This window comes from Felis catus, chromosome C2 (genome assembly GCF_018350175.1).
Source record: "Felis catus isolate Fca126 chromosome C2, F.catus_Fca126_mat1.0, whole genome shotgun sequence".
Taxonomy (NCBI): Eukaryota; Metazoa; Chordata; class Mammalia; order Carnivora; family Felidae; genus Felis; species Felis catus.
In genome coordinates, this window is record NC_058376.1 from 6443459 (window position 1) to 6459837 (window position 16379).

The following is a 16379-nucleotide window of genomic DNA, read 5'->3' on the forward strand; positions in this document are numbered from 1 at the left end:
GACAGCCTGCTTGGATTTTGATTGGGATGGCTTTGAACCTACAGATGAGTTTGCTCTTTATTTAATGTCTCTCAGCAGTGATTTATAGTTTTCGTTGTACATGTTTCTCACATGTTTTGTCACACTTACCCCTGGCTGTTTAATGTTTTTTGATGCTATTGTAAATAATGTTTAAAAAACTTGCTCTCCAATTAGGTCTTGTCCAATAAGCATGTGGCTCCTGATCATCTGTTGCAAATCTGCCAGCGCATTGGTCCCATGTTGGATAAAGAAATTCCACCCAGTATTTCAAGAGTCACTTCTTTACTTGGTGCAGGAAGGCAGTCTTTGCTACGTACAGCAAAAGGTACCTTAATTTGAAGAAGTGTTCTGCTTTGTAGCTTAATGATAATTATAATTGTGAAGTAATGTAAGCATTGTGGAAGAAAGGCGATATGTAACTATAAACCATGCTGTGGACTATAAAATTCTCTGCATTTAGCATAGACATTGAATTTTACTACGTAAGTGTTTAATGGGTCCTTCTGCATTAAAAAAAATGACAAAGGTATAGATGTTAAGCGAAAAAGCTTGAATTTATTCTGAGATGTGTTTGAGGTTTTCTTGATGTGAGTTCTTAATTTTCTATTTTGTAGCTCACTTATAACTTTACTGAATGTAATTGTATGTGTCTAATAAACTCTTTAAATGCTAGAAGTATTTTATTTGGTATTTAGATTCCGAAAGCCCTTTGTTATAAGGGGAAGTGATTTTCTAAATTTGGGAGCAGTTTGAAAACAAGCACCAAAAATGTACAATTGCATGGTTCTTTTTTCACCAATTTAATTTTTTTGCAAAGTTATGTGGTAGCAAAATGTTTGGAATTGTTGTTCTTCTCCTGTTAGCTTGGTATAAATCACTTAGACTAAGTACATGTATGTGATATGATCTATGTATACAACGTGGCCTAACTGCTGATGGGCAAGAATGTTGGCTCTTCGGATCCTGAGCATCCGTCCAGTTCGTCCCCCGTGATTATCTTTAAGATCTGTTGCTGATGTGATGCCACCTCTTAGGTGTGCCACCAGTACAAAGCTTGACTGAGAAAGAACAACCCTCCTTCTTGGTTCCATGCCAGACCGCTTTGTCGCCCTTAGTCATTTCTTAGTGCTCTGTGGCCCTGCCACACTGTGGCTTGGCTCAGGAAACTGTTCTTACTCTCCCTTCTCTGTGTTCCTATTCACCTTGTAATTATTCTATTTTAGGCTGTTATGTAGTAGTTGCCCCGAATGGCCTGTTTCCCTCTGTTTTCTTTACTTGTGTCAAGCTCCGTGTTGTTTTGTGATGAGCACTGCTTTAGAACCGGCAGACCTTAGAAGAGACTTGAGCCAGCTGCCCTAGGGTAGGGTCCATATCTCTCTGTTTTGTACTAGTGTCACGAGAGGATGCCTTGTAACCGCTCTTTGGTCATGATGGTGGCGATGAATCCATTCATGTAAAACGTAACATGCGTGTTAGGTTGGGGCACCCGAGGCTCAGTAGAGGTTTCTGTGATGCCTTCCTTCCCTTCCTCTTTCACTTGTGAAGAAGCTGATTTCTGGCCCAGCGTAATCTGTGCTCTGCTGCTCTCTCCTCTAGGGGGGGCAGATGATGTTTCTTCGTATGTATTTGCCGATAGGTCAAAGAGGGACGGGACTTGAGAATGAGTGTTCAGACTCCCAGATCCTACATGCGTACTCTTGTGTAAAGGATTATCCATGATCCCAAAACAAGAGGAAAGGCATTTGATTTTGTTCGTATTTCCTAGGGAGATTAAAGTCATGGTAATATTGGCCAAAATTAATTTTAAAACTCCGTTAACGTTTTAAGGATTTTCATACAGATCAAATTTTTCTTACAAAAATTTCCATTTTTTGGAAAGTTGGATCAGTTGTGATTAAGATCTCGTATCCCTAATACTGTGTGGTATGATTCTGCATGGCAAAATAAAAACTTACTTGGCATTGAATAGGACTCGGAAGTCCAGTGATCTGGTTGTATGGTCCATGTAGACTTAACCACTTGCAGAGGATCTCTTTCAAGGTCCTGGAACCTTTGAGCCTCAGTTACCTCACTTGTACATTGGCGATCATACCTACCTCACAGGGTTGTTGTGAGGATTCAATGAGATCATGTACGTGGAACGCACTTTGTAAATTGTAAAGTGCTACGCTGATGTTAGTTGTTGTTGTTGTATCTGAGATGTCTTCATTTTTTTCCCCCTTCAGAAATAGTCTAATAAACCTCTAGGGCTTTTCTGTTAAAGTATATTAGTTGGTACAACTTTGAATAAACAGTTTATTACAATATACGTAAGTATTCTATAAAATCTTTCTTGGGGTTAACTTTCAAGATTTTATGTGTATCTAAAATTCGTTTTAAAGACTGCAGGCACACAGTTTGGAAGGGCTCTGCCTTTGCTGCTCTTCACAGAGGAAGACCTCCCGAAATGCCGGTGAATTATGGTTCCCCACCAAGTCTTGGTGAGTGAGCTTGCCTTTTCAGATGAGCGAAACAGTCTTTTTACTTTCTTGACCAGTTTTGTAACTGCTCTATTAAAATTTAAAAGGAAATACTGGTAGTAGTGTTTCAGTAGTGATGAGTACCAGTTTCCAAATTGGTTTTCCTGAAGTTATTCCTAAACGCAATAAAAATTAATGAAAGACAATCTTGTTGCAGTAAGCCCGTAATAGTGATTATAGTAAAACAGAATTGGGGAGAAACTTGTGTCTGTCCTTAGGATTTCTGGAACATAGGTTCTGTGACCTCTAGAAATTGTTGTGGAGTTTTTCGTTTTTTTACATATTGGCTCTTCCTTAACCATTTTCATTGTTTTTATTTCCTAGTGGAGATACATCGAGGAAAACAACTCACAGGGTGTTCCACTTTTAGCACAGCATTTCCAGGAACCATGTATCAGCACATCAAAATGCACAGAAGGATTCTCGGACATCTGTCTGCTGTTTACTGTGTAGCATTTGATAGGACAGGACATAGAATCTTTACAGTGAGTTAATGTTTTAAACTCAATTTGGTATCAATCTGGAGCACTTGTGTGTGGGTTAGAATCATCTAGGCAATCTTCTAAAACATGTAGGTTCTATGCTTCCTATTCTCAGGGATTTTGACTCCATGGGTTTGATGCGGGGCCCATGAATTTGCATTTTTATTAAGTAGCCCAAGTGACTCAGATGCAGGTAGCTAGGCCTTTAAGGTGTTGGTGAGACATTGATGTAGAGCTGTGGTTCATGGGCCTGATTGTCAAGGATCTTAAAAATATACACACCTAATAACTTCCCCTCCAGACTATTCTAGACCTGCTAATGATGTTTCTAGTATGTCTAATAACCAGAACAAACCAAAACACTTCCATAAAAATCTAAATCTCTACAGGTGATTCATACATCGATTACTCATTGATACAGAGAAATTGATTACTTGAATACTGCAAGATTATTTTACAATTATTATAAAACTATACATAAATATTTGTAATTTAATTTACCATTTTAATATTTTAAGGGAAAATTACAAGGGGTCACAAATTTAAGTTTCCTTTTTCAGTTGTGAGATTCGGAGTAGAGACTCAAAAGTGGGCTGAGTTAGATGGGTGTTGGCTGGTGCTACAGATTTGAGACTCTGTTGTCTGGTTATTTAGAATGAGGGTGCTAGTCCCATTATTTTTTAGTTGTTTTTGGGATTTCCACTCAGCCTGTGATCCGTATATCTGTCCTAACGTGTATCAAATTATTTAGCTTGATGTGAGCTAAACTGACATTTAACCATTGTTAAGTGAAATATGTGAGTGGTGAACTTTTGGTTGGGCTCATTATTTGGCAGGCAATTTTGGGAAAATAGTATTTATAATGTGGTCTGGTCCACAGAAATGAAAACTTCACAGTATCTTTATGTAGATGTGATTTGAAGAAGAAAAGAACTATTGTTCCGTAAGTGTTCTGACTGTAAGATTCATAATTTATAGAGTATTCTACAGTTGGAAAGAGGAGTTAGAGATACTTAATTTAAGTGACATATAAATGGTATTTTTAAAACTGCTGTAAAGGACTTGCTGTGTTAACATTTATTTTGGGGTATATTTTTTCTTAGGGTTCAGATGATTGTTTGGTGAAGATTTGGTCAACACACAATGGCCGCCTATTATCCACATTAAGAGGTCATTCTGCAGAAATTTCAGATATGGCGGTCAACTATGAGAATACGATGATCGCGGCAGGGAGCTGTGATAAGATCATCAGAGTGTGGTGCTTGAGAACTTGTGCCCCGGTCGCTGTGCTCCAAGGACACACGGGGTCAATCACATCTTTACAGGTAAACTAGGTTCAGTGTGCATATATGTATATGATCTCCTTTTCCTTTGAAACTCTTTCTCCTCAGAGGTGACAAATAGTAAGATGCTTAGCAATTGTGTGATCTGTTTTAGTAACCAAGAGAAGTGTAATTAATCATACCTCCATGACTCTTGGAAGGGTGATGTAATGTCTAATGCAGTTAGAGCTTTACAGGAAGGCATGATGGATGACATATTGCTTCTTTTAGGCTTACTATTGAACTGGGGGAGTGTCGCTTACAAACCTGAGGCTACATTAATGATTTTTCTACTTTATTTTTTATTCTTTGAGAGAGAGTGTGTGAGTGGGGGAGAGGCACAAAGGGAGAGAGAGAAAGAATCTTAAGCAGGCTCCATGCTCATTGCAGAGCCCGATGTGGGGCTCGATCTCATGACCTTAGGATCATGACCTGAGCTGAAATCAAGAGTTGGACGCTCAACCAACTGAGCCACCTGGGCACCCTGATTTTTCTACTTTAAAACCTGTGGATTTTGCTGAGTTGATTAAATTTGTTGAAGTATATTTAAACAATTTTTTTTACTTTATTGTGGAAGCTAATTTTGCACATACACAAAGTAGACTCATATAATGAATCCCTAGGTGCCCATGGCTAGTTGTTCCCCAACCACTTCACTTTGTACCTAAAGCAGATCCTAGATTTCATATCCTATCTTCTGTAAGTAGTTCAGTATGTCTTTCTAAAAGATGAGGATTTCTTTTTAAAAAACACAATCAGGGGCGTCTGGGTGGCTCAGTCGGTTAAGCACCTGACTTCGGCTCAGGTCATGATCTCGTGGTTCGTGAGTTCGAGCCCCGTGTTGGGCTCTGTGCTGACAGCTCAGAGCCTGGAGCCTGCTTCGGATTCTGTGTCTCCCTCTCTCTCTGCCCTTTCCCTACTCGCACCGTCTCTCTCTTTCAAAAATAAATAAACGTTAAAAAAAAAAAAAGCAACCAAAACATCATCATACTTCCTTTTTTCATGTTCAGATTTCCATTTGTCTCATAAATAGAGTTACTTTGAGCAACCGGAAAAAACCTATACCTTACAATTGGTTACTGTCGATAAAAAGAAGCTTAAAACAAATTGCATTCCCTTGCCCAACTTTTAAAACCCTTTACAGTAAGTGTCTCTGTTGAAAGAGTTGGGTTCCCACAGTTTGGCTGTTACTGCTTATATCCTTGTAGAGCAGCTCAATATGTCCCTGTATTTCCTGTAACTTGGATGTTGGATCCAGAGCAGTAATTCTGTTTAATGTAGGCCTGGATCACGTGGAGGCCTTGTTTCAAGCACAGATCGCTAGGCCTCACCGCCAGAGATCCTGACTGAAAATGGTGGAGGTGGAGCCTGAGAATTGGCATTCCTAATAAGTTCCCAGGTTCTCCTCCTCCTCCTTCTCCTCAGGCTACACTTTCAGGATCATTGATCCAAAGGCTTGATCACCTTGAGGTGTACGCTCTTCTAGGCGTGGAATGTCTGGGAGTCTCTCTGTAGTAGCCATCGACGATACTGCCTTAGCTCCATTAGTTCATTAGGAACTGAAAATGGTGTATTTGGGTCATTATTTCGAAAATCACATTTTGTTAGGAGATAATGACTTGTGAGGCCTTTTAAGGTACATTGGTACTTCTGATTTGAATTTGGATAAAACTGGGGGATTGGTTCCATTTTCAGGTATGAATTCACCCAGGCTCTGTGCTAAGTGGTCTCCAAAGAGATTTGGTGTGAAGTCTTGTGACAAGAGAGATTTTTTTCCTAAACTCTTCCGGTCAGTTTTCTTGAAGGATAGAGACAAGAAACTTATTTTTGAATGAAGACAACCGTAATCGGGATAGTGTTATATTTTGAAAGTTTAAGCGAGATTTTGGTGGACCTATTTATTTTAAGGCAAGGAGTGTAATTGTTTTCTAGAAGACTGTGTTTCATAGTTAATGTTTTGTTATTTCATATGAATTTATAGGCAGTATAGCAGCAAATGAGAAAACTTCTAGTACTCTGTGCTGGTGTCTGTCCTAAAACCATTATGGAGTCCCGCACTGTGAAAGTGGAGCTCTGGTCTTTCCTGAGGCCCATTCTTTGGTAACGGGGCCACGTGTGTTTATCATCTACTGAATATACCTGAGAAGTCTGGGTGGTAGTAAGCTTTTTACATCAGAGGTCATCTGTGCTTGCCAGTGGTTACCAAAGTTCACAAACAGGTACACAGTTTTAGTTATTAATCTTTTTCATGTTCTTTGTTGTTACTGGCATATAGAAAACATTTTTAATTTTAGTAAAGGTTTTTTTCTTCCAATTTATATTGAAAATGTGTACAAGTAATATCGTTTGCAGAAAAATGAGCATATAAGAAAATAAGCCTCCATGATCTTACCATCTAGAAGTAGTCACTGTCAGTATTTTGGTGTACACGCTTAAGGGTAGCATCATGTAGTGTCATTGGATATAACTTACATTCTCAAAAACATTAGTATTAGTAGAACCAGAGGTAGAACCTTTTGTCTGTCTGAAAGAACAGTAAATGAACATTCCGCAGGAGTGAAAAGACTTAATGTATAGCTGGTTTGGATTAGCTTTCTTTTACTTATTTACTTATTTTTGTTAAAAAAAAATTTTTTTTTAACGTTTATTTATTACTGAAAGACAGAGTCAGAGCGTGAGCAGGGGAGGGGCAGAAGGAGAGGGAGACGCAGAATCCGAAGCAGGCTCCAGGCTCTGAGCTGTCAGCACAGAGCCTGACGCGGGGCTCGAAGTCACAAACCATGAGATCATGACCTGAGCTGAAGTTGGGACACCTGACCAACTGAGCCACCCAGGCGCCCCTGTTTATTTTTATTTTAAAAATTATTTTATTTGGGAGCGAGAGTGTGTGAGCAGGAAAGCGTGGCAGAGGGAGAATGAGAGAATCTTAAGTGGGTTCCATGTCCGGCCCAAAGCAAGCCTCAGTCTCACAATCCTGGGATCATGACCTGAGCTGAAATGAAGAGTTGGATACTCAACGGAATGGGACACCCAGGTGCCCGTGGCTTTCGTGAAGAAATACGTGAGGCACTAATAAGAACTTAGAACGTCAAGATATGGTAGGTAAGGAAAGGGCAGAGAGAGGAGCCTTGAGTTGTAAGGCATTCGCCGATTCCACTGGGGGTGCCTGAAAAGCTTAGTAGAGTATTTGACACACTGGTAAGATTGGAGAGGAAATATTTTGGAAATACCTACACAATTTATGTGTAGCTGCGTTTGCAACTAATTAGAATAGAAAAAAATTACAGCAACTGGAAATTCCATGTGTACTTGGAATTCCTGAACAAGAGGACAAGAGAGGGGCGCCTGGGTGGCGCAGTCGGTTAAGCGTCCGACTTCAGCCAGGTCACGATCTCGCGGTCCGTGAGTTCGAGCCCCGCGTCGGGCTCTGGGCTGACGGCTCAGAGCCTGGAGCCTGTTTCCGATTCTGTGTCTTCCTCTCTCTCTGCCCCTCCCCCGTTCATGCTTTGTCTCTCTCTGTCCCAAAAATAAATAAAAACGTTGAAAAAAAAATTAAAAAAACAACAACAACAAAACAGGACAAGAGAGAGTGGAGCAGAGCTGCACTTGAAGCGATAAGAGCTGCGAAGTTTGCAAAATGCGCTGAAGAAATAGAGCCACAGATTGAAGAAGCACCAAGGACCCTGAGCAGAGTAAACTTACGGAAAACTGCAGCTAGTGAACGTGGCCAGAAAACTTGTGTTTGGTTTAATTAATTAATTAGTTTATTTTTTGAGGGAGAGAGAGAGAGAGAGCGCAAGCAGGGGAAGGGCAGAGAGAGAGGGAGAGAGACAGAATTCCAAGCAGGCTCTGCACTGTCTGTGCGGAACCCCGTGGGGCTTGAAGTCACGAACCATGTGATCGTGACCTGAACTGAAACCAAGGGTCGTTCGCTTAACCAGCTGAGCCACCCAGGTGCCCTTTCATCACAATAAACCTTTTAAAGCCAAAGAGAAATCTTAAGGTAACCAAAAGGAAAAATAAGCAGTAAGGCTGATGATTAGCTTCTCAGTAGAACAGTGGGAGTCGATAGACAAAAAAAAAAAAATGCTCTTTATTATTTTTTATTATTATTTTTTTTTTATCTTAGGGAGAGAACACACCAGTGGCAGTGGGGGGAGAGAGGGAATCCCAGGCAGGCTCCGTGCTCAGCGCTGGAGCCTGATGCAGGGCTCGATCCCGTGACCCTGGGATCATGACCTGAGCTGAAACCACGAGTTGGATGCTCAACCGACTGAGCTACTCTGGTGACCCCAAAGAAGTGCTCTATTTTTTTTTTTTTAATGTTTATTCATTTTTGAGAGACAGAGCGTGAGCAGGGGGGGTGCAGAGAGAGAGGGAGACACAGTGTGAAGCAGGCTCTGGGCTCTGAGCTGTCAGCACAGAGCCCAAGGTGGGGTTCAAACACACAAACCGCAGGATCACGACCTGAGCCGTAGTCAGATGCTTGACCGACTGAGCCATCCAGGTGCCTCAAGAAGTGATCTTTCTGAAGTGCTGTTGGGGGTGCCAAGCTGGCTCTGTTGGTAGAGTGTGCAACTTGGTCTCGGGGTCGTGCGTTCAAGCCCCACATTGGGTGGAGAGCTTTAATGAAATAAAGACATAAAAATAATCTTATATTTGGATTTATTTAAAATTAATAAAGTGATCATTGACAGTGACTATCCATCAAGGGTTCTGAACCCATCAAATCTGTCACTGAAGCTCTCTAAACACATTTCCAGAAGTCTCCCAGCAGTGGAACAGGGGATTTCTAAATAGTCTTCTTTAGGCTGAGAGGGAAATGTGATCCTAGGCTTGGAGATGCAAGGACGAATGAAGAGTTAAAAAAAAAAGTGCGGACAAATGGGAAAAAGCACCAACTGTATACAACAAGTATATGGGTTTAAGGGTTTATGGGTTTAAAAATCTAGAAACAATTGGGGCGCCTGGGTGGCTCAGTCGGTTGGGCGTCCAACTTGAGCTCAGGTCATGATCTCAAAGTTCGTGGGTTTGAGCCCCGCATTGGGCTCTGTGCTGACAGCTCAGAGCCTGGAGCCTGCTTCGGATTCTGTCTCTCTCTCTCTCTCTGCCCTTCCCCCGCTCGTGCGCGCACTCTCGCGTTCTCTCTCTCTCTCTCTCTCTCTCTCTCTCTCTCTCTCAAAAATGAATAAACATTTAAAAAAAACTTAAAAATATAGAGACAGCCGAACTAGCAAATAATAGTAATAGGGCTTGTATGTCAGCAGGAGGTACCCGTAGTATTCTGACATCTTTGCGTCGAGAAGTGAAAAATACAAGTTTACATAAGACTTAATAAGATGAAGGTGGATTTAGTAATCTCTAAAATAGCAAAAGAAATGTAAGAGGGTGTATAGCAAGCAATAGGGGGGAAATATGGAATAATAGTAATAAAAAAAGGGCAAGAAAGGAGGGCAAAAGAAAGTCGGGAAGTGCTGGAATGTTACCAGGCTGTCAGCAGACAGCAGTGTGTTCACGAGCACTTCACGTACAAGTGCATTAGGTGGTTCCAGTGAGAGACAGACTTCAGACATAACTAAGAAACAAAACCCCGCCTGCGCTATGAGGCTAAGGGGAGGCTGGAAGTAAAGGATGGGAAACTGTTATTAACTGTAAGAATGCTGGTACAGTATGCTAATATTAGATAATAGGCTTAAGGAAATTACTATTTTTAGAGGTAAACGGGCAATTTGTAATGATAAAAACAGAAGATTGAGTTCTAAATTTAGTAACATGGAGTCAAAATACATAAAGCAAAAATAGAATTCATGGGGGAAAAGTAGATCTTCATAATCATAGTGGGAGATTAAAACATCTCTGTCTCTCTCAGTAATTGAATGAAGAGTCTATACTCTTAAACATAGAGGTGCCTGGGTGGCTGAGTTGGTTGAGTGTCCAACTTTGGCTCAGGTCAGGATCTTGAGGTTGATGAGCTTGAGCCCCACCTCAGGCTCTGTGCTGACAGCCTGGAGCCTGCTTTGGATTCTGTGTCTCCCTCTCTCTCTGTCCCTCCCCTGCTCGTACTGTGTCTCTCTCTCTCTCAAAAACAAATGAACATTTAAAAAATTATAAAAAAAGAAACACAGCTTTGAACAACATAAATAATGACTTGGATGCCACATCGAAACATTGTGTATAATATCAGCATCATTTCTTTACAATTGTAAGTGGGGTGTTTATTGTATAACTACTGTCCGCATTCTGACCCTTTAAGCAAGTTCTCAACAAATTTGAAAATACTGAAATAATCCTAAGTATATATTCTCTGACAGTAGTGGAATTAAGCCTGAAATTATTAACAGCCAGAATTAATAGCACAGTAATCCTCACATTAAGCAATATTCTTTTATTTCTTTTATTTTAGTAAAAAATTTTTTTTAATGTTTATTTTTGAGAGAGAGAGAGAGAGAGAGACAGCATGAGTGGGGGACGGGCAGAGAGAGAGAGGGAGACACAGAATCTGAAGCAGGATCCAGGCTCTGAGCTGTCAGCAGAGAGTCTGATGTGGGGCTCGAACCCACAAACCGTGAGATCATGACCTGAGCCAAAGTCAGATGTTTACCCGACTCACTCACCCAGGTGCCCCAAGCAATATACTTTTAAATAACCCATGTGTCAAAGGAGAAACCACAATAAGAATTTGGGAATACTTAACTAATTATTAACGAAAATATTAGGTTCTTATCTATCATGGAATGTAGAATTCGATAGCCAGCCACCAAGATGGTGCTTGGTGATTTTTGCCTCCCTGGACTCATGCCCCTTGATAAGTCCTCATGTCGAATAGCGTGGACATGTCTTTTTTCTTTTTTTTAAGTTTATTTATTTTGAGAGAGACTGGAAGAGTGTGAGCAGGGGAGGGGCAGAGAGAGAAGGGGAGAGAGAGAGACTCCCAAGCAGGCTCTGCACTCAGCACAGAGCCTGATGTGGGGCTCAAGCTCACAACCATGAGATCATGACCTGAGCTGAAATCAAGAGTTGGATGCTTAACCTACTGGGCCACCCAGGCGCCCTGGGTTGACCTTACTCTCTTGACTCACTTATCTTGAGGGAGGCCAGCTGTCGTTTGGATAGGACACTCACAACCTTAAGGACAGGTCTTCATGGCAAACACCTGAAGTCTCCTGCCAGAGGCAAGGGAGTCTGCCCTTCCGGAAGCTGGTCGGACATCTCCTGCAGCCTCGTGAGACCCTGAGTTGGAACCACCTAGCTAAGCTTCTCTGAATTCTTGACCCCTAAGAGACTGGGAGATAAGATATATTGATTTTGGTAGCTACGTTTTGGGGTAATTTGTTACATGGCATTGGATTACTAATACACAGCTGAAGCTGTGCAGAAAGGGAAATTTATAACTCTCAATGCATATATTTTAAAAAGGTGAAATTCAGGGATCCACTGTATTCCTCAGGAAGTTAGAAAAATAACAGGAAACCATAGAGGATGAGTTAGGGAGATAAGTACAAAAATTAAGGATAGAAAACATAAGCATAACAGGATCAGCAAAGCCAAAAGTTCTTTGAAAGACTGAAAATGTTGGTATAAGATTGAGGAAGGAAGAAAAAAAACGTCAAAAGTAACCATTATCAGCTTTAAGGGGGCATCTCTATAGACTCTTCAGACATTAAAAAGAGGATATCTTAAATGACCATATGAGAAATTTGAAAATAAAGATGCAACAGGTAAATACTCAGACAAACACTTATGAAGACTGGCACAGAGAAGAAGAAAACTGAATAGACCTGTAACTATAAATGCATTGACTCTACAGTGAAGTTTCCTTATTTTCCTGCTAGTATTTCTGTTAAAAAAAACTTTAACCTGAATCTCATGAGGAAGTAATCAAATTCAAATTAAGAAACAGTCTGTGAAGTAAATCCATATCCTTCAAACATTTAGTTTCAACAAAGGCTAAGTCAATAAGTAAATAAAGTTACAAGGAAACTAAGAAAATAGTACAAGTATAAATGTGATATGTGAGCCTTGATTTGGATCCTGGCTTTAGGAGTCAAGAAAATCTATAAAGCAGATTTGAGAAATTAGGAGAAATTTCAGTATGAATTCTATACTACATAACAGCATTATATTGATAGTAAATTTCTTGAGTGTTGACACATTTGTTGCATTTAAGGATTAGAAATTCAATATTCTTAGGAGACTCATGCTGAGGATCTTGGGCTGTAGTGTCATGATTCAGGTTCACATGGTTCACGTCTAGCCACTTACAGCAAGAGACAAGTATGGCACCATATTACATGTATGCTGTACCAAGAGAATCCACTGAAAATGCTTTGACAGGTTACAATTTGTCTTATAAAATGATAGCTCTGGGACCAGATAGTGGTAATGGCTGCACTGCATGTGAAAGTAGTAAGTGCTACTGAGTTACACATTTTAAAATGGCTCAAATGGGCGCCTGGGTGGCTCAGTCGGTTGAGCGCCCGACTTCGGCTCAGGTCATGATCTCACAGTCTGTGAGTTCAAGCCCCGCATCGGGCTCTGTGCTGACGGCTCAGAGCCTGGAGCCTGCTTCCGCTTCTGTGTCTCCCTCTCTCTCTGCCCCTTCCCTGCTCATGCTCTGTCTCTCTCTGTCTCAAAAATAAGTAAAAACATTAAGAAAAAAATTTAGAAAAAAAAAAAAGGCTCAAATGGTGAGTTTTATGTTGTGCAAATTCCCCCTTTCCATAAATCTGTCTAAAATGCACATGTAATAAACACACAGGAAAGATTTGCATTTTTGGCAGTATTTTAATAACGGTCACTAGCTACCTTTGACGAATGCATTCTTTAAAAGCAACATAGGGGCGCCTGGGTGGCTCAGTCGGTTAAGCGTCCGACTTCGGATCAGGTCATGAATTAGCGGTTTGTGAGTTCGAGCCCCGTGTCGGGCTCTGTGCTAACAGCTCAGAGCCGGGGAGCCTGCTTCAGATTCTGTGTCTCCCTCTCTCTCTGCCCCTCCCCACTCACAAACACACACACACACACACACTCACTCACTCACTCACTCACTCTCTCTCTGTCCTTCAAAAATAAACATTAAAAAAAAATTAAAAAAAAATAAAAGCAACATAGAGGCTCAGCATACATTAAACTTTGCCACCAGACAAGTTGTAGAAGTTGTGTTCCAGGCATATGTTATATACTGAATACTCAGAATTTGTAGATTTGGGGGCTCCTCGGTGGCTCAGTTGGTTAAGTGTCGGATTCTTGATTTTTGGCTTGGGTCATGATCTCGTGGTTCGTGAGTTTGAGCCCTGCCTTGGGCTCTGCGATGACAGTGCAGAGCCTGCTTGGGATTCTCTCTCTCTGCCTTTCTCTCTGCCCTTCCCCCTGCTCTCTCTCACTCTCTCAAAATAAATAATAGACTTTATTTAAAAAAAATGTGTAGATTTCAGGAAAACGATTTTGACTTTGGAAGTAGCTACGCGAGATTGTAGTACAGAGTCATAAAGCTGCCAGGGACTTTGAGAAATCATACTTCTTATGTTTCCTTTATGCATAAGGATTTTCCTTGGAAAAATGAGACTCTTATTTTCAATATCCAGAGGTACATGTTATGGTCATTGATGAGTAGCTTTGAGGATGATTAATGAAACAGGGCTGTCAGTATATTGTATTTGAGGAATGTTGCTCTTACAAAAGGGAAAGCTTGAAAGGTTAAAAATGTGCCTGTTGGGCATTAAAAAAATCTCCTAAAAAGAAAACTCCAAAACTGAGAGGACTCACTGGTGACTTCTGTTAAAACTTACAGAATTGGGGGCGCCTGGGTGGCGCGGTCGGTTAAGCGTCCGACTTCAGCCAGGTCACGATCTCGAGGTCCGTGAGTTCGAGCCCCGCATCAGGCTCTGGGCTGATGGCTCAGAGCCTGGAGCCTGTTTCCGATTCTGTGTCTCCCTCTCTCTCTGCCCCTCCCCCGTTCATGCTCTGTCTCTCTCCGTCCCAAAAATAAATAAACGTTGAAAAAAAATTAAAAAAAAAAAAAAAAACTTACAGAATTGTTGAGAGCTTAGTAAACCAGATAAATACAGAACCTATGTCCTAAAACCAAAACTTGGCTATAAACCATCAATAACTAATTAGCAAATATAACAGAAGAACATAAATCACAATAGCAACAAAAGCCTTCATACACATAGGAGTAAACTTTACCAGGAAATTAGAAAACTCTTCATGAAGAGAGGTCTTAAAAAATAACGACAGCCTTGGCATTGGGTGGCGAGGGAATAGTCTGTTTTAGTGAAAATGTCTAGTTAGTATACTCCTGAGTCAGAAGATTCAGTGCTGTAAAGATGTCATATCTCTCCAAATCATGGTATAAGGTTAGTGTGTTTATATTTGAAATCCCAGTTGCTTTGTTTTAATGGAATTTAGCGTGTCATCAAGTTCATTTAGGAGAGAAGATAAGCGCAAATAGCCCCCGCCTCCAACCTAACCCAAACAAACCTGGCAACTTTTGCCATGCTAGGTATTTAAAAACATTTTTGAAGTGTTACAGAGAGGACGGTATTGTGTCAAGCTAGGGACAGAGTTGTCAGTGAGATGAACTAGACAGCAACACCACTTGTGTACCTAAGACTTTGATTTAGTTAGAACATAGGAGACTTCAGGTGCAGTTACTTTTCTGTAGACATTCGGGTTTGGAATTGTTAAAATACCCTATGCAAAGTTACAAATTTTACTGTGACGTTTTAATTTTATGGGGCGCCTGGGTGGCGCAGTCGGTTAAGCGTCCGACTTCAGCCAGGTCACGATCTCGCGGTCCGTGAGTTCGAGCCCCGCGTCGGGCTCTGGGCTGATGGCTCAGAGCCTGGAGCCTGTTTCCGATTCTGTGTCTCCCCCTCTCTCTGCCCCTCCCCCGTTCATGCTCTGTCTCTCTCTGTCCCAAAAATAAATAAACGTTGAAAAAAAAAAAAAAGGATTCTTAATTTTAATTATAAGAATATTCAGCTGTTAATATACCTTTAGTTATTACTTACTTATTTATTTATTTATTTATTTTAAAGTTTATTTATTTTTGACAGAGAGAGAGGCAGAGAATGAGCAGGGGAGAAGTAGAGAGAGATGGAGACACAGACTCCGAAGCAGGCTTCAGGCTCTGAGTTGTCAGCACAGAGCCTGACGCGGGGCTCGAACTCACAGACCGACTCACAGACCGCGAGATCATGACCTGAGCTGAAGTCGGGTGTTCAACCAACTGAGCCACCCAGGCGCCCTTAGTTATTATTTTTAATGAGATATTCCCCAAAACTCAGTTTTAGTCTGCCTTCTGGAACATACCTGCTTAGATGTAAATGATCACTTTCAACATTTTAAAAAACCCTTCCTTTTCTATACTTGAAGAGAAGGAACTTGGAAAAAGCTTCTTTGAAGAAGTCTTAGATTCAAATCCTACCTCCCTTATAAAGTGTATAATCTTGGGAAAAATCATAAAACATAATAAACCGTATCTCTCTGGGATGTTATAATGATGAATAATTATGTGAATAACCTAGAAAAATTGCTTCTCAACTCTTCTTTCCTGTTAATGGCTGTACTTTGTTTGCTAAGCTCCTTTGTGTTGAATGCCTGGTGGTCAGCAGGTGTGTTTCCTTCTGCATGGCTCTCCTCCCCCACCCTGGGGGGAAGGAAGGGACTACTTCCTTGCAGTGAAGGTTCTTGGATTTAACTGGGTTGATTCTTGGTGGTTTGTCTTATCTGTTTCCTTTCAGTAAATATTGTACACTGTTGTCTGACAAATCTTTGCATTTTACTTGAGAACAGCATTTACCTCTTGCTCTTACTGGGTCCAGATTCTCTACCATTTAACCCATTTCCCCACCGCTTCCACAAATGAACACAGTAGTCCTATAGATATTTCCATTGCTGTCATATACCATATTCCCTCTCACTTTTGTACTTTGGTTCATATTCTTTTGCCTAGTGTGTTTTTCTTGTTTTCTTCGTACCTTCCTTTCCATTTTTTAAGCCTTATTGGATGTCTCTGGTCCAAATTGATCTTA

The 16379-nt window shown here is 40.9% G+C and overlaps 1 protein-coding gene across 1 annotated transcript in view; it reads left to right on the forward strand.

The window, feature by feature from the left end:
* BRWD1 (bromodomain and WD repeat domain containing 1) overlaps positions 1-16379 on the forward strand; it is a 130736-nt gene that overhangs the window by 23083 nt on the left and 91274 nt on the right. The window contains exons 5-8 of the mRNA XM_023238732.2: positions 196-346; positions 2403-2501; positions 2865-3025; positions 4126-4347. Of these exons, the coding sequence (XP_023094500.2) occupies positions 196-346; positions 2403-2501; positions 2865-3025; positions 4126-4347 (633 nt within the window). The remainder of the gene's footprint in view (positions 1-195; positions 347-2402; positions 2502-2864; positions 3026-4125; positions 4348-16379) is intronic.